The sequence below is a fragment of the Phyllobates terribilis genome, unplaced genomic scaffold (assembly GCF_046119375.1).
Source record: "Phyllobates terribilis strain yellow unplaced genomic scaffold, ASM4611937v1 Scaffold_13__5_contigs__length_258822181, whole genome shotgun sequence".
NCBI lineage: Eukaryota > Metazoa > Chordata > Amphibia > Anura > Dendrobatidae > Phyllobates > Phyllobates terribilis.
The window spans coordinates 36,491,340-36,516,928 of record NW_027362773.1 but is presented as its reverse complement, the minus strand read 5'-3'; the positions used below and the strand labels follow the sequence as shown (position 1 = coordinate 36,516,928).

Genomic DNA, 25,589 nt, shown 5'->3' with positions numbered 1-25,589 from the left:
CATAGGCCATGCAATGCTCCTCTGGGAAATTAAATATGCAAATTGTCTTAAAAGAGGAAGAAATTTTGAACTCAAGTTCCACCCACTGGAAGTGGCAATCCTAAAAATCAAAATCAACCCTTTAACGAGCCTTGCCACTTGACTCAGGATAAAAACCAAACAAAACACTAATTTCCACACACATGTTTCAAGGTGTTTACCTCTCATTAATGCACAGCAAGAGGTCTGATTTGACTGGATGAGAAGCCTCCAAAGGGGAACTAAGGGATAACATCTCTTCTTGTGGGGAGTGACATGCCAGTCTGAAGAATCTTATAGGCCATGCAATGCTCTTCTTGAAAATTAAATATGCAAATTGCCTCTTCATAGACAAGGAGAGATGTTACAGATCCTGGTAAGAGGCCTGTCATTCAGACAAATTAGACCAGTTGCATTGCACTAATGAGTGGCAAACACACTGAAACATGTCTGCCAAATCAGTGTCTGGTTTCACTTTAATTCTAAGTCATGTGGAAAGGCTTGAAAAAGGGTTGATATTGACTTATAGGATTGTTGCGTCCAATAGGTGGCGCTAGAGTCCGAGTATTCTTAGTCACTGAAGAGGCAATTTGCGTATTGAATTATTTACTGAAATGTCTGTACATTATTTTTTGCATGAACTTCACATACTGATGTCAGAAATGACACTTGCAGAACAGACCCCACATACCGCTTCTTGTAGGTTAGTACAGTAGGAAATATCTTCTCCTGTGATAGTCACTGATTAACTCAAAGTACAATCCCAAGACACTCAATTCATCTTGCAAGTCAAATTTTCCTTGCAAGATGTATTGCATACTATAGTTTTTTACTTTGAGTATTTCAGGTTCATCAGGTTCCTATCACTGAACACTTCCACAAAAAAGGACCATATTTGCTATCCATGACTCTTTCTTAGACACTGATTGACTTATATGAGGCTTCAGCATGTATAGTATATATTATATACAGTATGGGGTTTTCTTCACATCTACTGCAAAACAGCACAATACAGATCTTAGATGCTGCAGAACTTTTTTTTTTTTTAAGAATAAAAGTTTCCAATAATGCAATAGAGCTCAGGAATCCTCCCCTGCATCTACAGAAAGAAGATATCCGGTAGATGAAGAGTGTATTATTAACAATTAGGTGCCACTTACTATAAATTTATCATTTATAATTCTTCCTTTGCTATTCGTGGCCCTTATTACTAAACTTTGCTCACAGTTTGCACATTTTTTAAATAAAAAAAAACACTGGCTAATAATGAGAGACTTCTTCAAAAATCACTTTTCCAGCGTTTTGTTGATGGTTCGTCTTTCTATTGTGAAGAATTGATTGAGGAAGTAACCTTGATCTAATTTCTAGAATTTTATCAGCGACTGATTCATGTGTGGCAAATATAACTTGATAATAGAAAACGGCATGCTGAGGAAATGTCTTTAAGGCGTCTTTTTTTAAAAGATTTGTGCATTCATTTTCAGGAACAGGTAAGCATAAGGAACGTTTTTTAATAATTTTTTCACAACTTTGACATTGTTATATTTTTCAAATTTTATTTTTTGCCATTTAAGCACATAATTCTGTAGAGGCAAAAACTTCTGAGCGCTCTTTAGTTTCCTCTATTTGGGACACTGTTTCTATTCATGAAGGCTATTATATTGCTGGAGAAATTACAGAATACTTCCTTTTCATACTTTAAGAAGCTAAGCTTTAGGATAGTCATAATGAGCTTCCAGTGCCATATGCCTCTTCATTAGATGCCTAGTGATGAGGAATGAACACATACAGTGTTGTAGACTTGTGAAAAGCAAAACATGAGTGAATAGTCATGTAGCAACCTACAGAAGATGGAATTTAATGAGCCATGCCAATAAAGTGCTAAGAGGATCTCCCAAACTGTTTTGTCATTTTAAATGGTAAGTAATATGAGTAACATTGATTAACCAAAGAATCTATTATATCAGCTGATGTACTCATTTATTCGTATTAGGCATAACAGTGGACCGAGAGAACCTTTCTGTACTCATGGTGCCAAAGTAAAAAGGACATTTACTTCGGTAATACATTTAAATGGAACCTGTCACCAGATTTTCCCCATATAAAGTTAGGCCACCACCTTTAAGCCCTATTTTACAGAATACTAGAATGCTGTATATATGTCCCCAATCCCCAATGCAAGGCACGAAAAATACCTTTTTTTATACTCAAATAACACGTGGTCCTGTCCGATGGGCATCTCTGGTTTTAATCCGGCACCTCCTCTCTTCTTACATTTGTCGTCCTCCTACTTACTTTGTGTCAAGGACACATCCTACATCATCCACATAGTGTCTCCCATCCCGCTCCTGCCCAAGCATACTTCTTGGAAAGCACTGTAGTGCCAATGGCTATACTTCTGGATCATTGGCAATCTTTGGCCTTTCCTGGCACATGCACACTACAGAACTTTGCTATGCCCTCAGCAGGTCAAAGACACGTGTGCTTTTTCAGGAGCGTGATGGAGGACACTGTGGATAACACAAGATGTGTCATCCACACAAAGTAGGGAAGGAGGACGATCATCGTAAGAAGAGAGGAGGTGCTGGATTAAGACCAGAGACGACCTTCGGACTCTATCTCTCCATTTGTGAGCACTACAGTACCTTGGCAGGGCAGAGTGAAGTGCTCTTGTGCAAGAGTCCGATTGAGAACACTGTGTGGATGACATAGGAAGCATCATGAACACTAAGCAGGGAAGAAAGATGGCGATCGTTAGAACAGAAGAGGCACCGGATAAACGCCAGAGACACCCATCGGACAGCACTGCGCCGTATGTGGGAATAATAAAGGTCTTTTTTGTGTCTTCCATAGGGAGTTGGGGAAATACATACAGCATACTGATATGCTGTAAAATATAGTTTAAAGATGCTGGCAGTACTTTATATGGGGAAAATCTGGTGACAGGTTCCATTTAAAAGGAATCTGTACCAGGGGGAACATAAATTAGAGACTGGCTACAATATTAAAATGTTGTTCTGTTCTATCAATCCACTCTTCTTTTCCCACCATTGGCCTAACACTGGACGTACAATTGCAATTTCTCACTATTGTGAGAGCAGGAGTTATTTTATCTATCCTGACTCCATTTTGATTTTTGTACGTGTAACTCCTTGCTTTCTGAAATGGAGTTTAAGCCAGTATGTGTGTTTTCAATAAAGGGTCCCTTAGGAATGTCTTTGTCTAAAGACTTAGAGAAAAGATAGGAAAGAGAAAGAAAACAGAAAGTGAGAGATTCCTATATCCAAAAGCTGGATATAGACAGAATTACCTTTATCCAGTGAGATGTATGTATTCTAATGCCTGTACATATGTAGAGATAAGCTGAGCCAATTATACTGCTACCATTTATGACTATTAACAACCTATAAAACCCTGACCGATGATGTAATAAAGTCAGACCTTCCCTGATGCTCCAAAGTATCAGTGTAGTTCTTCCATGCACGTATTTGAATAATGTTGTGATGTTCCAGCAAAAGCCTCAACAGTCTGCATCACAGATCAAAACCATTGTGTGGCCACAAGTAGACAAATATAACATTGACATCACTCAACAGAGTGCTGTAAAATCATGCTCTTTTTCAAAACAGGTTAATGAATACCTCTTATCATAGGATGTGTCAAGCCATGAGGAAAGATAAAATAGGACATATCTGTACATAAGATATCTGTCTGATGAACGTAGTTTGTGCTGACATATATCACTTTTGAGTGTATAGGTTCAGTAGTGATTGGAAGTGAAACTAATGCTAAGCACTTTTGGCAGTGGCAGTGATGGATTTAGGGGTTGACAAATGTCCAGGGTCCAAGCTGATTATTTTCTAGGACTGACATATTTTACTCCTGACTAAGAAAGGAGATAGTTGGAGCAATTTGCAGTAAATTTATTTAAAAACCACAATGGTTATTGGAGACAAATGTAAAAGATTGTGCTTTCATTTCAAAAAATAAATCTTCCGTTTTGTCAATAACAAACTAGCCGCTCAGCAAAGAAGTGCAGTATAATGCTCAAGAACAGGTCATAGTAATGTAAGAATTCAGCTTTTGCAAAAAGCCTAATTTATTCAAATTAAGTCCATCTCACCACTTTGCAGCACTTATTTATATGGGCTTAAAAATGCAAATAGTCTCCGACCCCACCTATTGGAAGCAGCGATCCTAAAAGTCATTATCGATCCTTCAACGAGCCTTGAAATATGACTTAGGATAAAAGCCAAACCAGAATTTTAATTTGCAGACATGTGTTTCGGATTGTTGCCCCTTATCAGTGCAATATATGAGATCTGATTTGGCTATGTGAGAGGTTCTGAACTGGGGTCTAAGGTATATCATTTCTCCTTGTGGAGAGTGACATGTAAAGCCTGGCATGTAAGAGTGAGGAGACTTAAAAGTATGGATTCTATTTTTTTAAACTTTTCAAAGCATATTTAAATTTTAAGAATTTATGTTTCAAATGTACAGTACTTTTGACAGTGAAAATCACTCTGAGTAGGTGCTCTGTTATATGGTAGCACAAATAAACTTCATGGTTTCCTTGTTAGTATTGACTGGTCTGTTTTAAGCTCTGAAATTTTTTTTTTACTAAAACAGAATTGTCATACTGATGTTATATATCAGATCATCAGAACTGTGTCTCTACTAGTCATGAGTGAGCATACTCGCAAGTACTCGGTACTCGCCCGAGTATCTCAATACTCTCGCCGAGTATTTGCGAGATGCTCGGGTTCCCTCCCTGCATGTTTGGCGCTCTTTAGAGCGCCAATCAACAAGCAGGGATTGCCTGCCACTCACTGTAATGCCGCAGCCATGTTGGTTGTTGCATTACAGTGATTGGCTGGCCGCACAGCGTCATCAGGTGCTCGTCACAGTCACTCCGGAATCAGGCAGTATAGGGAGAGGTGCTGCTGAGCTAGGGAGAGATTTGGTTGTGTATTATGTAGTGTATGGAGAAAACAAGTGCATTACACATTTCCATCTCAACAAACAGTCCTTCTGAGGACTAATCCATCTTCAGAGATATCAGGCAGGCAGTGTATATAGCAGACTGTAGTGCATATAGCACAAGAGGCTCCATTCCAGTTCTGCCTTCTGCTGCTGTTAGACATTTCTAGACAAAGGCTCAGGTCTCATGGGCCAGGAATAATTTTTTTTGGGATCTTAATCCTCATTATTTGCTTAAAAAGCAATCCAGAGAACACAGTTTTTCTGCGCCATTTGCTTGTTGGCACTGCAGAATACAGCCAGGTCCTTTCCATATAACAGCGCTAAAAATTCATTTATTTAAAGCTGTGGTTTGTCCATCACACGGATCACATATAATTGTGCTGAAAATATTGCCATTTTTGGCCTTCATTTACATTTTTTTTCAGTGTGTCAGCAAAGTTTTTGACACCGGTTTGCTGTTCAAATTAGTTACCTACAGGCCAGGTATTTAAAACTGTGGTTTGTCCGTCACACGGATCACTTATATGTTTTCAGAAAATACTGCCATTTCTGACCTCCATTAAAAATTTGTTTTAGTGTGTCAGTGAATAAATTGACACCAGTTTGCTGTTCAAAATAGTTACCCACAGGCCAGGTATTTAAAACTGTGGTTTCTCCGTCACACGGATTACATATAACTTCGCTCCAAATTAAGCCATTTGTACTGAGCGTGGAAGATATTGTCCTCCTTTTAAAATGGACCAGGCAAGGGACGGGGAACTGGACGTGATGGTGATGGTGCATGCAGAGGCCGAGGCGGTGGGCAAGCCGAAATTGTGCCACAACAAACACCCACATCTTCTCGCTCGACCTTCCTGTCCCAATTCCTAGGGGACTGCAGCACACCACTATTGAACCCAGAGCAGTGTCAAAAGGTTGTTGGTTGGATAGTGGATAATGCTTCCAATCACTTTTCCACCACCACCACCCTGTCTTCCACACGGTCAAGTCTCAGTAGCCGTGAGTCTGGACTGCATATTCCTCAGCCTGATCCTCCTTCCGCCCACCATGCCGAGTGCCCAGAGACAACTGATCCCACACTTGGACACTCCGAAGAGCTGTTCACTTTTCCATTTATAGAGTCTGGCCTCTTGCCCGGTCCACTTGAAGCGGTGCAAGAGGAGATCGCATGTAGCGATGCCCAAATATTTGAGCAGCCACGGTCACACAAAGGCGACGGTGAGAAAGTGTCAGAAGAGGTGGACGATGATGAGATACAATTGCCAGAAAGTCAGGAGGAGGACCAGGGTGCGGAAGAGAAAGACGAGGTGGTGGATGACATAGTAACTGACTCAACCTGGCAGGAGGACATGCAGAGCGAGGACAGCAGCACACGGGGAAGGTAGGCAGAGCACCCCAACAGGCAGGAAGAAGCAGTGTGGTGGCCACAGAAAGAAGGCAGGCAACCATTCCATGTAACACCAACACGAAGGAAGTTGCCAGTACAACTGTTAGGTCTTCCCGAGTCTGGTTGTTTTTTAAAGACTCTGCCGATAACCCCCAAAAAGGCCATTTGCACCACCTGCCAGGCCAGCATCAGCAGGAGTGGCAAAACGACCAGCCTGACCATCACCAGCATGATCAGGCACATGGCAGCATAGCATCCGACTTTGTGGGCCAAACCCAAGGGTCCAGGAACAGTGTCTGCGGGTGGCACCATTGCTTCTTTCGCTGTTGTGCTTGCAAGCCAATCCCCTGTCCATGGTGCAAGCGAAGATGCCTCCTGCCCTGCACCTGTCATTGCACACTCTCAAGTAGCAGCATCAGGAAGCACTTCCACGTCCTTGTCCCAGCACAGCGTTCAGTTGTCCATACCCCAGTCCTTGGAATGCAAGCGCAAATATGCAGCCAATGTCCCACAGGTCACACTACTAAATTCACACATTTCACGACTGCTTGAGCTCGAAATGTTGCCTTTTAGGCTCGTGGAGACTGAAGCATTCCGCAACCTGATGGCAGTGGCCATCCCTCGGTATCCGGTCCCCAGCCGCCACTATTTCTCCCGGTGTGCCGTCCCAGCATTACACAAGCACGTGTCCCAAAACATTAGCCGTGCCCTCAACAACGCAGATACCAGGAAAGTACACCTAACCATGGACACATGGACAAGTGCTTGCGGGCAGGGACAGTACATCTCACTGACGGCACACTGGGTTAACATAGTGGAAGCCGGGACCCAGTCGGACCTTGGGAAGGAACACGTCCTCCCGACGCCAAGGATTGGGGGCCCTAGGTCACTCAGTGTTGCCCCCACAGTCTACAGCTCCTGCACCTCATCCTCCTCAGCCTCCTCCTCCTCTTGAGCCTCCATCTCCGAAATGACCACATCAGTCACAAGCTGGAAGCACTGAAGCACTGCCTCGGCCAAGCGGCAACAGGCTGTGCTGAAGCTAATATGCTTAGGTGACAAACCGCACAATGCTGAAGAGTTGTGGACAGCTCGGAAAGAGCAGCCACATCTGTGGCTTACACCGCTGAACCTACAGCCAGGCATGGTCATGTGTGACAATGGCCAGAACCTGGCGGCTGTGAGGCGAGGCGAGCTCACACACATACCATAACTGGCCCATGTGGTTAATAGTGTTGAGCCACCCCCGCAGTGTTCAAGTTCGGTTTGATTCGTCGAACACCCATATGTTCGCGGAACTGTTCGTCGAACTGTTCGTCGAACACCTTCGAACACCGTTAAAACCAATGGCAGGCAAACAAAAACACATAGAAACACATAGAAAACACATAGAAAACACTTCAAAGGTGTCCAAAAGCTGACAAACTGCTCAGAAGACACAACTAACACATGGAAAAGTGACAAGTACATATAGTCATGCGAAAAGAAAAGAGGTGGAGGAGTAAAAGGAGGGAGAGACACAGATATAGGCATGTCATGCCCTTCTAAAATCAAGAAAGGCTGGAGTAAAAATCTAAAATCAGCCTACCAATACCCAGACGTCGTGACAAGAAAATTAAAAAAATAAATATCTTTAGGTAGAATGGTGGTTCCATTCAGAATACTTTCCTTACAAGACGTTGTGGTATCCCCGTTGTGAGTTGTGCCAAAAATGGAACCCAATAGATTCGGACTAATCCACCATTTGTCATATCCAAGGGGCAGGTCAGTAAACGACAACATCGACGCGGAACCAAGTACAGTAGTATATACTGTACATCCTTTGACAAGGCAAACAGGCGGATCAAGAAGTTGTGAAGGGTCACCCTAATAGCAAAAACAGACATTGATGCGGCGTTCTGGTTACTTACTACCTGTGCCTCCGAATAGTGTCCACCTATTGGGCTGCTTCTGGGAAGGAGCATAGTATATAGATCGCTGTTTGCCTATGGGGTGCTCCAGATCCTGCTCACTATTTGAGGCATTTAGTTGCTTCCTCGAATGGGTTGTAATGGACATTTCTAAGGGGGCACATATTATCCATTACCTCGACAACTTCTTATGCCTGGGCCCAAAAGATTCGCCACAGTGTGAAAACACGCGGTAGTCCACCTGTGAGAAGGAGAGAGCTGGAGGGAGAGCGGACACCACAGAGCCGAGGGGTTAGATGGAGAATGGTAGAAGGAAAGAGGGCGAGGGAGGCAAGGGAGTACAGTGGAAGGCCGACCTGAGCTCCCCCACATTCCTGCTGGGCGGGTAACAGCCCTGGGAAGAAAAGCCGCTTGGGCATCTCTTTGAGGATACGGGTGCGAGCGGGCAGAGGGAGTACGCTGGAGTGCGAAGCTGACACAGCCAGTCCGTTCCTGCCCGTGCGACCTCCGTGTCGCCGGGTTTGTGCCAGAGCCGCGGTGGACCCTGACGGCCAGCCCCCCTTTCCCAATACTGGTGCCTGTCCGCTGGTGGGTCGAGCCCCCCCGCGGTGGGGGGAGGGAGTAACATCTGCAGAAGAAAGACCATCTTCCAGCCAAACTAAGATGTCTACTTCTTTTAGTGGACAATGTGATTCGATCCCTTTCTTACGGACATGCCCATCGCTACAAATTCCAGATGAGGCACAAAAACAGCAGGTGCTTCAACGAATATCAAGTGCTCCTTCAATTGGGCTCTCCTCCACCTCAACTTCAACATCACAAATACTCCAGTCCTCAGAGGTGTCACCAAATTGCACTTGCTTCCTCACAGCTCCCAAGTCTCCAGCTGCCCATATAAGTATGGGGCAACACATATGGTTGAGTCGGCACAGCTGTTTACTCATACTATAGCCTGGGAAACGGAGGTCTGCTCCAGAGCTTCTGTTAATCCAGACGCGAAAATGATCTGCACTGATGCCCAGAATTTTTATGAGTGGATACAGGACCAGATGAAGAAGGATCTGAGCATAATGTAGACCCTCGTTCCCAAACTGTAACTCCTGTTGGTGGAGACATTGATGAAGACGATGATGAGACTCAAATACCAGATTGGAGTGACAACTTGACTTTTCGGTCAGGGCAGGAAGAGGTTGGCTTTGAGGACGATGGGTGTGAGAACACACAGGGAGATGATGACGAGGTTGGAGATCCCACTTACTGTCAACCCACAGTCATCCAGTCGATGAGGTCAGCAGAGGAGGTGGAGGAGGATGTGACTAGCCCAGGGGATGGGGATGACTCGGTACCCGGGCCTTTGCCTGGCCTTTGGGATGTCGCGGTGGTCAGCTCCCGGGCCCGTACCCTGGGGTCACTCTTTAAAAGGGTGGATAATTGTTCATTTTATAAGAGTTCATGACGCCACCTGTGGTATCTGGTGAGGCTGGTGATAAGGCAGCTCGATGGTATAGTTCCCACAGGTGGAGCTAGGCCTCAGAAAAGCGTATGCAGGGGGAATGCAGGACAGGCGAGACCCAGCTGGGTAAGAGCAAGAACAGGAACGGACACGGTAGTCACTTCAGTACCTTTTACTGGTGGAAATTCAGGCACATCCCGGAGCACTGTAGGGTGAAGGGTGCATATCAGGATCCTCCCCAATGAGCGGGTATAGGGCCTCCTGTTTCTTGCCTCTGCGTAGTAAGTTTCTGACCTGCCTGGAGCTAGGCCTAACTTTGTCTCTGTCCTGCGCTGGCTGACCTTGTGGTAGGGCCTTCTCTTGGAGTTCACGCTCCCAGTATGCGGGTCCTAAGCGTCTCCTGGCTCTGTTACGTATCAGCACCTTAGCGATCCTGGGACTTGTAGTTCTCCAGGGATTCTGGTTATGCCATACTGGGTCATAGAGATCCCGGTAAGCTTGGATCCGGTGTCCGGTAAATGCTTCGGGGTGAGCTGGTTAAGTTCCTCAGCCTCCTATGTACTAACTCTCCACTCGCCTTCGGCCTACTCGGGCCCTCACTAGGCTATACACACTAACGGCAGCTTGCCGCGCTTCACCGATCTTATGGCGCCGGCACACCTTAAGCTCTAACTGGGCTCCTTGAATCTAGCTAGCAGGAGCCTCGTGCTCCACTGCTGAACTATTAACTGAGTTCTCTAGACTAGACTGAGCTCCATTGCTGACTGACCTCTCTTAGGCTTCTCTACTGCAGGAACTCTTCAGAGATACTGAACTGCCTAGCTCCACCTAACGGGCTCCCTCTGCTGGTTTGAGGTGGAAGGTGGAGATGTATGAATGTTTAAGGGGGCCTCTTGTGGAGGATTCCATCAATGCACTCTTATAGGATCTGTGATACCAAGCGCAGCTGGGCGTCAAAGATGCTATTGACGACAAGGTTAGGTTGCGCCTTCCTGGAAAGAGACGGAGTCCTGGAAGCACATCAACAACTGCATCCTCAACCACAACTCTGCCACTGACCACAAGTCATGGTGGCTCTTCAGGTCGCATGGGCTCTAAGCCTTGCATAGCCTGGGCATTTTTTCAGATCGATATGGATGACCCAACTCGTGTTATCTGTAATATTTGTCACCAAAAGCTAAGTAGAGGCCAAAAAATCCATAGTTTGAGTACTTCATGCATGAACCGTCACATGGATATGAAGCATAAGTTGCAGTGCGAAGCTCACTGTGCTACAATGTGGCCTAGCGGGCCGGGCCAACTACCATCTGCCCCATCTTGTGCATCCGCGGCCTCTTCATCCTCTGTGACTGGGGGGACAGCAGTCACACAAGTTTTTGGACGCAGACCTGCCACCTCTTTACCCGCAACAGCCAGTGTGATTGGCAGGTCATCATTTCATTTGGAAGTGGAAACACCAGCTGGTGTTGAGCGCTCTCCGACATCGAGAGCACCACCTTTGGATCAAGGCAACCTAACTTTTCCACCTGCATCTTCCTCACAGACAGGCAGTTTGCCGGGGACACCCTTCTCAACCCAGTCTAGGCACAACAGCCAGCCCTCGGTCCCTCAGATGTGGACAAGTAAAAGACCATTTCATCCTAGCCATGAGAAAGCTAAGAGGTTGAATTTCACCATCTGCAAGCTCTTGGCTACAGAAATGCTGACTTTCCACCTGGTGGACACAGAGGATTTTCGAGACCTTATGTCCGTTGCAGTGGCCCAGAACCAGATGCCCAGTCGGCACTACTTCTCAAAGAAAGGTGTGCCTGCGCTCCACCAGCATGTCGCACACAACATCACCGCTTCTTTGAGAAACTCTGTGTGTGACAGGGTGCATTTCACCAGAGACACTTGGATGAGTAGGCATGGACAGGAGTGTTACATGTCGCTGACTGGGCATTGGGTAACTATGGTGACAGCAGGACAAGGGGCTGCTGTCCAAGTCTTGCCGTCCCCACGAGTTGTGCGTCAATCCTCTTTATCTCGAAGTTCCTCCACTGCTTCTGCCTCCTCAACCTCCTCTCGGTCCTCCACCTGCACCTAAAGCCTGTCTGGTAATGCCACCCGCTTTCTAACTGCGCAGAAGGAATCCTGCACACCTCCTTACTATGCTGGCAGCAGGGATCAATGGAATCAGGCGGTGTTTACTTTGAAATGTCTGGGAAATGTGAGTCACACAGCTGAGGAGTTGTGGTCAGCTCTGGAGACTCAGTTTCATGAATGGTTGTCTCCACTGGACCAGCAACCAGGGAAGGCCGTGTGCGACAATGCTGCAAACCTGGGTGCGGCCCTTCGCCGGGGCAATGACACACATGTCCTTATATGGCTCATGTGTTGAACCTGGTTATCCAGCAATTTTTAGCACACTATCCTGGACTAGATGGCCTTCTGCAGAAGGCACGGTCGCTGTGTGCTCACTTCCGCCGTTCGCATCACGCAGCTCAGCGACTTACATCTCTACAGAAGTCGTTGGGCCTGCCAGTTCACCGGCTGAAATGCGATGTGCCGACATGGTGGAATTCAACTCTGCACATGTAGCAGCGACTGTGGCAGCACCGACAAGCTCTGGTGCAATACGTTCTGACGTATAGCCTGGGCCAAAGAGATCCAGAGGTGGGGCAAATCACGCTGCAGGAGTGGTCTCAGATCAGGGACCTATGAAGTTGATGCGCCCCCTGGGCCGTGGGTTAACCGGAGCCGGGCCGGTAGACACTGGGGGTTGTAGTCACTGTGGCTGTGACCCGGTCCAAGACCCAGGGCGGTCAATCCAAGGGTAATTTGTATATATGGGTTTTATAATGTACGACTACGCCACCTGTGGACTGCAGCCAAAGGGGCCGCCGCTGCGGAACAGTCCTCTGAAGCTGGTGGTTTTGCAGCAATGGTATTATTACTCCCCACAGGAAGAGCGTAGCTTCAGGGCAGTGTGTGTGGATGATGGTGGTTGTAGTGCAGGGAGTCAGTAATGAACACAAAGTCCGTGTGATGCAGTCCCAAGATCTTTACTCACAGTTGTTGCAGTCCAGATTACAGGTACCAGAGCAATCTCCCCCGTCGTGCTGTGCATACTCAGTGAGGGGCTCAGTCCACCCCCAGATAGCTCCGGAGTACTTAGCAGGACCCCCATCTGTGTGTCCTTTCTCTGGCCTTCTCCCTGCACCTCACACCCAGTGACACTTCTATCCGGTATCCTCGTGCCTTGGCGGGCGACGTGTGTTCCGTCCCCTGGTTCCTATGTGGCTACCTTCTTATTGATACTGGTGTGGACTTTGGCCTGCTGTACATGAAATGCTGCAGCCTCCGGTTTTCAGTTGAGCCTTGCTGTTTGTCCGCTAGTTGAGGGACTGGTTCCCCTTATCTGGCCTGACCCCTCTACCTCCTGGTAGCAGCGGGTGTACTGGTGGCCTTCTGCACGGCCCTTACCCCTAGGGCCCCTTCGGTTCCTGGAGCCTTCCTGCTCCCACTCCTCTCTTCTCTCCTTCAGTCCTGGGCCTCCCAGGCTAGGCCGACCTCCAGAGCAGAGCTCATGCAGAGCCTCTGCTCCTGTCACTTCTCCTCCTCTGACTTGCTTGCTCTTTCTAAGATGGCTTCCTATTTATACTCTCCCTGTCATGTGCTCCACTAAGCTGCTTTCTCCACCCACACCCACTACATAGGACCCTCCCGCCAGCTAGGGACCTGGGACTGTGCTCTCCCTTAGGAGAAATCTCGCCCTACCCCCACTGCGGGTATGTGTTGGATGCAGGTGTTAAGGTCCCGAGCCATACTCCTTCCTTACCTGAGGGTGAGATACTACACCTCTGGGTGAGATGCAGTACCTCTGTGGCGACAGAACCCTCAGGGGCACCAAACACCCTTCTGCACAGTTTTGAAATGGCGACAAAGATGTTTAGTGCTGACGAAGATGCCATTATCAGCATGACTATTCCGGTGATTTACATGCTGGAGCACACGTTAAACAGAATTCAGAGTCAGGTGGTGGGACAAGAGGAGGTGGAGGAAGTAGAGGAGGAGTCGTATGCGGAAGGGATAACATCTCCAAGGTCCAGACGGTCGGCAGCACCAAGGCGGCAGGCATGGGAGGGTGGGGGAGAGGGATTAACCAGGGTGCATGGTAGCAGCCAAACTGTTGAGGAAGGTGCAGGAGCCGAGGAAGAAGTGGAGGACGAGATGGCGATGGGCATGTAAGACTCATCAGATGAAGGAGACCTTGATCACATTTCTGTTGTGCAAGGCTGGGGGGAGAGGGCAGAGGAAGGAAGCATGATTCTTACCTCGCTACCAACACAACAAGGACTTGGTCCTCCTGGATGCGCAAGACACATGAGTGCCTTCTTGCTGCACTACCTACAACATGACCCTCGGATTGTCAGAATTCAAAGTAATCCCGACTACTGGGTTGCCACACTCTTAGATCCCTGGTACAAAAGTGAATTTGCAGAAATAATTCCTGCCATAGAAAGGGATGCACGCATGCAGGAGTATCAGCAGAGGCTGTTGCAGAATCTTACATGTGCTTTTCCACAAAACACCAGTGGTGCACGTAGTGAATCTCACAGTTCTAACTTGCCAACGGTGGGACTGTCATGTCTTCATCACTCAAACCGTATCAGTAACACAGTATCTGCTGGTAACAGCAATTTTGTGGAATCGTTTCACCACTTTTTTAGACCATCCTTTGCAAGGCCACAGGAGACAAGAAGTCTGACACATAGTCAACGCCTAGAGAGGATGGTACAGGCGTATCTCCAAGTGAACATCGAAGCCATGACTGTGTCACTGGACCCTTGCTCATTCTGGGATTCCAATCTGGAAAAATGTCCGGAGCTCACCACTCACGCCTTGGAGATCTTGTCATGCCCTGCAGCCAGCGTTCTCTCTGAATGTGTGTTCAGCGCTGCTGGTGGTGTGCTGACAGATAAGCGCACGCGGCTGTCCACTGAGAATGTAGACAGACTCACGTTCATAAAGATGAACAAATCATGGATCCGCAAGGACTTTTCTACCCCTCTGTCATCCTGGGGAGACTAAAAGCTTGAAGATTTGGTTAAATCACCTCACCAACCTTTTTAAGCAACTGTGGGGCAATTGATGCCACTTAAGTGGTGTCTGTGCCACAATTTTTGGAAAAAATGGAGACTCTTTTTGGAGTCCCCTTGCTGTGTTTTACGTGACGTTGGTATCGTCAATTCCAGGTGGGTTGGGTCGCTCCCCCCCCCCTTTTAACTGTAAGAAACTACATACACTATGGCTTGGGGTAACACAGATGGTTGAGTCTGAAGAGCTGTTTACTCAGAGGTCTGCTCCAAAGCTTCAGTGTCTGCTGGTCAGCGTAGAATTTTTAACTGCATCTAGCCTAGGCAATACTTTTGGGCGTAGTAGCCCAGCTGCGAAGCAAGCTGCACCGCCTGTGTATCTAATAAGAATTTTTAAATGCATCTAGCCTAGCCAGACTGTGGGGACCCCCAACCAAACCCAGACGCTCAGCCCCCCTATCGCCCCCCTTTCCTTGACAATACAATAATGTAACTCTTACAACTGGATGGGTGAGGATCGGTCACAGCTTTATTAACTCTTTATACTCATTCCATTAGAAAGGCATTTTATTTCTAAAATAATTCAGCTTGTTGCAGCATGCCCTGGTCTGCACACCGGCAAGTTGGCCAACAAGTGTAACTCTCCAATAAGTCCTTTCTATTTCCATGCCACAGAGGATACTGCGTACTCGTATGCAGGACTCTGACCCCCATCCATCAATCTTAACGCTTGTTCCACTCCGTCCTGGAGTCCTGACAGGAATATGTCCAGTCCAATATCCATTAAGTGAACACCGTCGGGCCGTATGAGGCCTGCTTTATCTCCTTCCAGTTGTCGGTGTTGTATCACTACACCACCTCTGTCTCTTCTAAATTTTGCCATCCGAATATTTATTACCCGCCTTGTCCGTTCGATGGCCGTGATGTCTCGCCCACCTTGCCATACCGCTATCTGGACAATCTCTGACCATACAATAGTTAGTTTTGTGAAAAATTCTCTGAAGTGCTCAGTGTCTAGCATCATTATTGCCATTAGTTATGCGCTCTTGTGATGACCTAGGTCGTTTCCCCCGGCCAGTATATCTAGATGACCGGACCTCTTGCCTCTCTCCCTACCTTGATTACCTCCATTTGTACCTGTGGCCATAGCAGGCCTCTAATACTTCTCCAGTTGAATTATGTGTTATGAAACTCTAATTTTCTCCTGCCTGGGCGGACTTTCACCCTTTTTTCTGCCCAATATATATACAAGTGGACTATCACCCACACTGTTGGCTTAGCGTCACCTGTAAAAGAAACAAACCACGTTAGGATAACAAGTCCGGTCTTATGTATCTCGGCAAACACGTGGATCGCCAACCCCCTATCCTCTGAACTTCTGTTTCTGACAGTCCTGCTCTTGCTGCTTCCATGGCCGCGCCTATGCGGAATGAGTGTGTCCCGTAATCTTTGGGGTGGTTCCCTGCCGATGTTATGCATTTATTAAATATAGCTTGGAACTGGTATCTTGATAATGGCATTCCATCAATGTGTGATAGGAAGAAATTACTTTGTGATCTGATGGTTATATATGTTTTTACTATTGTTACCCAACTCTACCCAAAATTATTTTACAGGCAAGATGCAGCTAAAAATTATTATTAATTTCAAAGCTGGTGGAGCTTGGTATAGATGGCCTAATACAATGAGTACCACACACTGCTACTAAGCTCAAAATTATTTTCCGGGCTAGATGCAGCTAAAAATTATTATTAGTTTCAAAGCTGGTGGAGCTTGGTATAGATGGCCTAATACAATGAGTACCACACACTGCTACAAAGCTCAAAATTATTTTCTGGGCTAGATGCAGCTAAAAATTATTATTAATTTCAAAGCTGGTGGAGCTTGGTATACATGGCCTAATAGATTGAGTACCACACACTGCTACAGGCCCAAAAGGTTTTACTTGGCTAGGTGAAGTAAAAAATTTGTATTACTTACACAGGTGGTGTAGCTTGCAACACAGATAGGCTACTCCACTGACTAACACACACTGCAAGAAGCCCAAAAGGATTTGCTTAGCTAGATTTAGCCAAATGCTGTGAAAAACACTTGCACAGCACTAAAACAGACCTGCCTCGCAAAAAGTGATAGGAACTGATGTAACCTAGACCTCAAAAGGGCTGGAATTACAACTAGTCACTACTCCCAACCTATCTGTCGATTTAAGAGCACAGACCTGCCTGCTAAAAGTGCTAGGAACTGCTGTAACCTAGCCCTCAAAAGGGCTGCAATTACAAACTAGTCCCTACTCCCTAAACCTTTCTTTCTATTTAAGAGAAAATTCGCTTGCAATTCAGTTACACAATATAGCGCTAACAGCAGCAGCAGTGCCGTCTAACACTCAGCTGCAGCATTGAGAAAATGGTGGCGATGGGGAAAATGGCTGGGTCTTATAGGGCAAGGACATGTGACATACACAGCCCATGACACATGCCCTTGCTTGTGTGAAAAAAAGCACTTCGCTCCGTGTGCACTGCTGATACGCTGACAGACTGCACCTCCCCACTGTAAATGCGGGAAAGAGATAAAAAAATGGAGATCTTCATTATTTCTGCAGAGATCCATCCCATGCCCCTCCCCCCGCCCCGCTGTACACTCAAACTGTGTATTAACATTGATTATCAGCATTACTGTGAAAAAATTCAGTTACGATTTGGGTGCACGAACAGTTATCGAACATAACCTCGAACAGCCAGATTTTTTTCAAATCATTCGGGTTCGTCGAAGGGCTTGAACACCGCCCAAAACAGCTCGAATTTGAGATTGGCGAACAGTTCGATTCGAACACCGCTCATCTCTAGTGGTTAACTTCGTGGTTCAGCAGTTTCTCAAATCCCACCCAGAGGTGCCGGATCTGCTTGTTAAAGTACGCCGCCTGTGTGCCCATTTTTGAAAGTCAGCTACAGCTTCCACCACCCTTGCAGTGTTTCAGCAGCGTTTGCAGCTTCCGGCTTTTAGACTAGTGTGTGATGTCCCCACACGTTGGAACTCTACACTGCAGATACTGTGAAGGATTTGTGAGCAGAAGAGGGCAGTTGTTGAGTACCAGCATCAACAAGGCTGACGGTATTCAGTTCAGACTCCACACATAAGACCTCAGGAGTGGACATGGATGTCAGACATATGTACCATCCTCCATAACTTTGAGGACTCCACCAAGATAGTGAGCGGCGATGATGCCATAATTAGCATCAACATCCTGCTTCTCTGTCTTCTGAAGCATTTTCTGCTCACAATCAAAGAGGATAAATTGCAGGCGTAGCACGATGAGATGGAGCAAGGAACCATACAGGGTAATTACACACAGCCCAGTTTCATCTCATCCCAGCGTGGATTGGGTGACAATGAGGAAGAGGAGGAGGAAGAACAGGAGCTAGTTTCATGCGCTATAGACGGTACTACCTGCACAACTCTCATACCGTCTATTCAGCGTCGATGGCCTAAGGACAGAGAGGAGGAGGAGGAGGAGAGCATTGTCAGTCGTCCTCTTGGTGAGGACACAGAAGTATTGCCTTTTTGCTGTAACATCAATGGTGGCGTGGTGGCATGGCTTACCACCTCCTACCATGCAAGACCGCCATCTTACAATCAGTCCAGGCTGCACACTTTGCTCCAGTACCTGCTGTGTCTCTTGTCTGATTTCTTAGGGCGGCTGCGCGGTTACTGCCTGATTCTTATAGTTACTGTGTGCGCACTCCTAATGCCTCCCCAGCCTATTGCTGTGAGTCACTGGATACTTAAACCCCCTCCACTCAGTAGGAGGTGCCCGAGCAACACATTCTTTCAGTGTGTTCTGTGCACCTGAGTTGCCAGGTCCTGTCCTATATCTTGTCTTTTTCCGCCACCCTGTGGGCTGTATGCCCAGGCCTGTTACCTGTATCTGTGACTTCTAGTCTGTTCCGCCACCCTGGGGGCTGTATACCCAGGGCCGTTATCTGTATCTGTGACTTCTAGTCTGTTTCCGCCACCCTAGGGGCTGAGTTACCAGGCTCGTTCCTGTATCTTGTTCCGGGTTCAGTTCCTGTCTGAACTGTGCCCTAGTCCGTTACCTGTTTGTCTCTATGTCCATACCTTCCCTTTTCCTGCAGTGTCTGAACCTGCACCTAAATCCAACTCATTGTCTCTGTACTTCTGTTTGTGAGTTTTGTGTCCACTTGCTACTTCATTGTAAGTACCTTGTGTGTATCTGTTTCTGCTTGTCCCGTTTTCCTGCCTCCGTATCGACCTCCTGTGTTCTAACTATCTTTCCGTATTTTCCAGTCTATTCCATGTGAACAGAGCCCTGTCCTGTCTGCCTGCACCTTCTGCTCTGTTCTGCTTTGCTTGTCCACTGCACCTGCGGTCTCGCTCTGCTCTGCTTGTCCACCGCGTCTCTGGTTTGGCTCTGCTCTGCTTGTCCACTGCATCTGCGGTTTCGTTCTGCTCTGCTTGTTCAACGCACCTGCGGTTTTGCTCCGCTCTGCTTGTCCACCGCACCTGTGGTTTCGCTCCGCTCTGCTTGTCCACCGCACCTGTGGTTTCGCTCCGCTCTGCTTGTCCACCGCACCTGCGGTTTCGCTCTGCTCTGCTTGTCCACCGCACCTGCGGTTTCACTCCGCTCTGCTTGTCCACCGCACCTGCGGTTTCGGTCCGCTCTGCTTGTCCATCGCATCTGGGATTTCGCTCTGCTATGCTTGTTCACCGCATCTGCGGTTTCGCTCTGCTCTGCTTGTTCACCGCATCTGCGGTTTCGCTTTGCTCTGCTTGTCCACCGCACATGGGGTTTCGCTCTGCTCTGCTCCACTTGTCTTCCACGCCTGCGGTTCTGCTCTGCTAGTCCACCACACCCGTGGCTCTGTTCCTTTATCCCTGTCTGTACTGGTCCCTTTCCAGCCTGTGTTCATACCTGCCAGTATCTGCCATTCTGCATACCAGCTGTGTCTGCTAGTACCCGCCTGTCTGTATACCAGCCGTGCCTGCCAGCACCCGCCAGTCTGCATATCAGCCGTGCCTGCCAGTACCCGCCTGTCTGCATACCAGCCATGCCTGCCAGTACCCACCTGTCTGCCTACCAGCTGTGCCTGCCCGTTCCTGCATTGCCCAGTGTGGGTCAACAGCTGTGACCGGGGTCTGACCTGGAGTAGCACCTGGTCCCTCTACTCGGTTCCTCCCTGGTTCACGGAGTCGACTGAGCTGCCGTGCGACCTTGGTCGGACCGAGTTGATACTTAGTCACGCCCCTCCAGTCACTCCTCGGTTCATGGTCCAGTGGGATCACTAACCACGCTCACTCCAGTTAGTTCGGGCGTGAGTGTAACATTTGCAGTCTGGCACGCATGGCTGAGTTTATGTTACACTGCCTTCCCATGACCCTCGCGTTCTCAAAGTTTTGGTTGACAGTCATTACTGTTTGGTGACACTTGTAGACCCACGCTACAAGGAGAACTTTCTATCTCTTATTCCTGAGGTGGCCAGGTCTACAAAAATGGGGCAGTACCAGAAGGCCCTTGCTGCGGAACTATTAAAAAAATTCCCATCTGAAAATCCTGGTGGCAGAGGTCACAGTTCATTGGACAACCAAGGAGTACAGGTGAGAGAGACACACAACTTCAATCCAGCAGAGGCAGGGGAACACTGTCAAAGTTCTGGAAGAATTTTCTCAGCCCCTCCCATCGCACAGGCCCTGAGGCGCCGGGTACTATCACAAGGCGTGCAAAGTTTGGGAAGATGCTGAGGGAGTACCTTGCCGACCGTACCAACATCCTCCGTGATTCCTCTGTGCCTTATAATTATTGGGTATCCAAGCTGTATATGTGGAATGAACTGGCTCGCTACACCTTGGAGGTCCTGGCCTGCCCTGCCGCTAGCGTTTTATCAGAGCGGATTTTTAGTGCCGCTGGTGGAATTATAACTGATAAGTGCATCCGCCTATCAACTGAAAATGCTGACAAGCTGACTCTTATAAAAATGAACAAGGGCTGGATTGAGCCAGACTTCTCAACACCACCGAATGATAGCAGCGTAACATAAACTCAAATCCAGAGTCTTTTTTTGGGAGGTGTATTCCCATGCACCTCTTCACACCCACACATGGGTATACGCTTTCTGATTTTGGCTATTTGTGCTTGTCCTCCTACTTCTCCTCATCCTCATCTTCCACCACCATACCACCAGGGTGACCGTGGTCTGTGATACAATACCCACATAAATTTTCTAAAGGGTGTTTATGATGTCCGTAAAAAAAAATTATACAGCATGTTCATGTAAACCCCCCAGGGGTAAATGTTTGTCAGCCCATACACTTAGTGCATGGGCATTACAAGTATAGGAGGCCCGCTCTGTTCTAATGGTAACATTTTTTATGAGGCCCTCCTCCACGTCTCTTCCAAGGGGCATTGTAGTGTCTCCGAATTTTTGGCAGCCCTTGCATTCACTGCATAGGCCAACACTATGGGAGACCCACTTACTAATAATGGGAACATTTTTTTTCCGGAGACCCTCCTTTACATCTCTTTCAAGGGGCATTGGAGTGCCTCCCAATTTTTAGCAACCCTTGCATTCACTGCATAGGCAAACACAATGGGAGACCTACTTCCTAATAATGGGAACATTGTTTTCTGGAGGCCCTCCTCTAAGTCTCTTCAAAGGGGTATTGGGGTGCATCCAAATTATCAAACTGGCATTGGGGTGCATCCAAATTTTGGGCAGCCCTGCCACTCACTGCATACTCAATAACAGTATAGGAGACCCAATCTTTAGTAATGGGAACAATAAAACATAGCCGGCTGATGGCTCTCTAAGAACAGTGAGGGCCGACTGCTGGTCCTTTAAGAATAGTAAAGGTCGCCTGATAGCCCTATAAAAATAGGCTTTGTGACTTTCAGAGTCCCTCCTTCATAAATGAAACACGATGTGTCTGATTATATCTCACACACCACATGGCCAGATAAGGTTGTAAAATGTTAAAATGACATTTTCTGGTGAATGCATTTGTTATGGTTGAAAGCAATGCAAAAGTGCAAAAACGCATCAAAAACGCTAAGTGTGAACATAGCCCAAGGTGTGGAGGAGTATTTTTGTTTTTGGTTATTTATTTTGCTTTATATACAAGTCATTACCCTGGAAAGGATGTTCCTTAACATATTTCCCAGGAAAATCCATTTTGGTTTCGCTTTTGTATGTTTTATTGTGAGTCTGTAAAAGTGGTGTAATACCTCTGACAACATTGTTGACAGCAGTGATCTGGGAGTCAGAAATGCTTCCAGGTGTCTTCTCCATGCTGTTCCATGTCATTTGAGCACTGTTCCCATTGAGTTGGGCAATTTTTAGGCCCTCTGCAGACCGCCGGGGGAGCAGCCTGAAAAATGCTCAAGTTTTCCATAGACTGACATTGGGCTCGTTGCTCGGGTTGCGCACCCGAGTATTCCAATGAGCTCCACCCGAGAATTTTAGTGCTCGCCCATCACTAGTCTCTACCAATCGACATTAGTTAAGAGACAAATTATTGTCACTTAACACTAAGACGGCATTATAACACAACCACTTGAAAACCCTGTTTTTCTCGGCTTTGGTGCAAAATCAACAAGGATTCCTTCCTACCAGATGCCGGTTATATTTCTGGAGACTTTCTATTTAACAGAGGGTCTAGTTGGCTTCATCATACACCAGGACTCTGGTACAACTGCTATCTCTGTATGCTTATTACTATATCCCATCTGGGCTTTATTGCTACCAGTAAAGGTTTAGATCAGTGGTTCACAAACTTTTTTACTTTAAGAGCCATATGCATCTTTGAGAGAGGGTCATGAGCCATCACTAAAGGCCTACTCTGAGTAGTAACATTCAGCTCAGAGTCTTTTCCTGCAGTAGTAACACCAAATACTCCCATTATCGGTATGATAACAGCCAAAGCTTCCTAAAAGAATTCACACTAGGGCAGTATTCTTACATTTATTCTAATCAACCGAATAGAGCATAAATTAATCTACACTCACAGCTGATGAATGAAAGAATGACAGCATTCTCCACACTGTCATGATTCCCATGATTCTTTAATAAAGGGATGCATGAACCCCAGTAACATAAATGGAACTACTTTACATTATATGGACAACTCAATATTACTTTGACTTTGGATGGAATTGAACATTTGACATCAGTTCAGTTACAATTATGAAGCAAATTGTAAACCATTAAAGAGAATTTGTCAGTAGGATCAACTCTCCTAAGCCATCTATATGGGCATGCAGGTCAGAGAAAGTTGAATAAAATGATACCTTAATATCTGTGATCTGATGACTTATTACAGAGAAATCCATTATTATCTTAATATGTAAATGATCTGTTTGATCAAGCGGCAGTATGTAAATATCCCATAGAATCTGCCTCCAGAGCTAATTTTAAATGAAAGGGACATTGCCAATGTGAGACATGTAATAACTGACAGTCATGATCTTATTGCAGAGGTGTTTTATTACAAAGTGCCTACAGTAGAGCAAACATGAGTGTGATTACTTACTTTTCTTTAACTTTCATCTCATACAACCATCACCATGTTTCACTGTAGGCACCATGCATATAGAAAAAAATATAAAAAAAAAAAGCATGGTGCCTGCAGAGAAACATGGTGGTGGCAGTGTCCTTAGGTGGGGTTGCATGATGGTATCATGAATTCACAGATGTTTTTCTCTATATTGAAAGAGAAGATGCACTAATCACTTCAAGCCCTTGGTAGCTGTGCACTTTTTCTAAATGACAATGATCCAAAACATACATATAAAACCATTGTTGCATTTATGAATTAGAAAAGTATAAAAGTGATTCAGTGGCCAAGTGTCTCCTGATCGGAACCCAACTGAAACAGCCATGTGCAATCTGAAGAGACAAGTTGTCATCATTCTCCATCCACCATCCAGGCTCTAAAATAGGACATTCTTGATGAAATGAAAAACATTGATGTCACAATATGTTGCCAACTTGTTTATTCCATGCCTAGAAAACTTGGCACAGTCATTAAAAATAATGGCGGTCACACAAAATATTAGAAGTGATAGTTTCTGAAGTCGGGGTTTATTAATTATTCTATTCAACTAATTTGAATAAAACTGGAGTTAATGTAATGAAAGTTTTAAAATGTTTGATGAAACAGAGTCATGTCAAAATATTGGAAATTGTTCTTGAGTTCACTGAGATATTGTTTAAAAGTTACTTTTAAAAGGGGGTGTACTTATTTATGCTGAGCACTGTACATAGATAAATAGATAGATAGATAGATGTCTTTTTTATGCAAGGCCAAACTGGTGAACAGAGAGTAACAGGTTATGCATTCTTCATTGCCCTTCATACAATACAGCAACTCCTTTCCCAGAGTTACAGGTAGCAATTTTCTTTTCACGGCAACAATGTCTTCGTGAGGCGGACATCAAGCCTTGTCCACCGTCTTACATGTAGATAGATAAATATTATTATAATATAGCTACAGTTCCCAAATTAGTGTCCTACAATGCCTTCACAATATCTCTCCAAATAATACCACTAATCAATACCAAATATTACTGCCATGTAGTACCCAAAAATAAGTACTATAAAGTACCCAATAATATTGTCACAGATTTACCATATACTTTATCCGCCTATCCCTAATAATTAGCAGAAAAATAATAGGGCCAAACAAGGTCTAGTAATTATTGAACTTTGAGGATTAATAGTGATGTGAATTATTCTGTGGAGAGTCAAGATAACTCCTACATAGTAATAACCATGGAATTATGACTCCTTTTGTCTATCCTAAAATACCTGCAAATACATCTCCTTCATATAAAGTGCAATTGCACTTTCAGGTTACTTTACACCAGTGTTTCCCAAACCCCATCCTCACGGCCCCCCAAAGGTCATGTTTTCAGGATCTCCTTAGTATTGCACAGGTGAGAGAATTCCTGATGCCTTGATGATACTTCAATCAGCTGTGTAATACTAAGGAGATCCTGAAAACATGACCTGTTGGGGGCCGTGAGGATGGGGTTTGGGAAGCACTGCTTTACACTATTGTTGGTCATTATACTGTATGGTATGTGTCATTTTTTCGCTGTTTTCTCTTTGCATACTGCAGTTGCTTCTCTATTTGTATTGTGCCATTTTTCTTCCTACAGCTTCTTCTCTTCCCCCCTCTCCATAGATATCAATATGAAACAGGTTTCATTTGACGGGTCACTGAAGTCAGATCTGTAGACATAGCTCTGCAGTTTTTGAGAGTGAATGGTCAGTGAAGAAGACAAGAAGTGACTGATAATGGAAAGAGTTACTTTTTTTCTAATAAGGATTATCCACAGGTTTCTTAGTTACAGTTATTACATTTTAACAAGTAATTTTTTTATTCCTATTTAACAATACAAACCAATGTTTTACTGAACCCATAAATCATGCCATTTATTAGAATATACAAAAGTACATAATAAAAAAAGAAAAACCTTCAAAGTGACCTTGGCATGAAAGGAAAAAAAAGATTAAATCTAAATACCTTTGAAACTAAATCTTTCTTTCCATACCGAAGCTCTTTCAGTTGGGCCTGTATACGTTTAGACTACAAAAAGAAGAAAAGAAAAACAATATTAATAAAGAAGCTCATTTTAAGTTTCATACCGTAATTCTTGCTATGTCATAAATCATAGAGGTCAAGCTTGTAAGTGACCTACCGATTAACCGTCACATACAATTATATCAGATGAATGACTTTTGCTTGAA

The 25,589-nt window shown here is 45.7% G+C and overlaps 1 protein-coding gene across 4 annotated transcripts in view; it reads right to left on the bottom strand.

The window, feature by feature from the left end:
• LUZP2 (leucine zipper protein 2) overlaps positions 1-25,589 on the bottom strand; it is a 1,401,083-nt gene that overhangs the window by 488,044 nt on the left and 887,450 nt on the right. For all 4 annotated transcript variants that reach the window (XM_073659432.1, XM_073659433.1, XM_073659434.1 and 1 more), the window contains exon 7: positions 25,366-25,428. In XM_073659432.1, the coding sequence (XP_073515533.1) occupies positions 25,366-25,428 (63 nt within the window). The remainder of the gene's footprint in view (positions 1-25,365; positions 25,429-25,589) is intronic.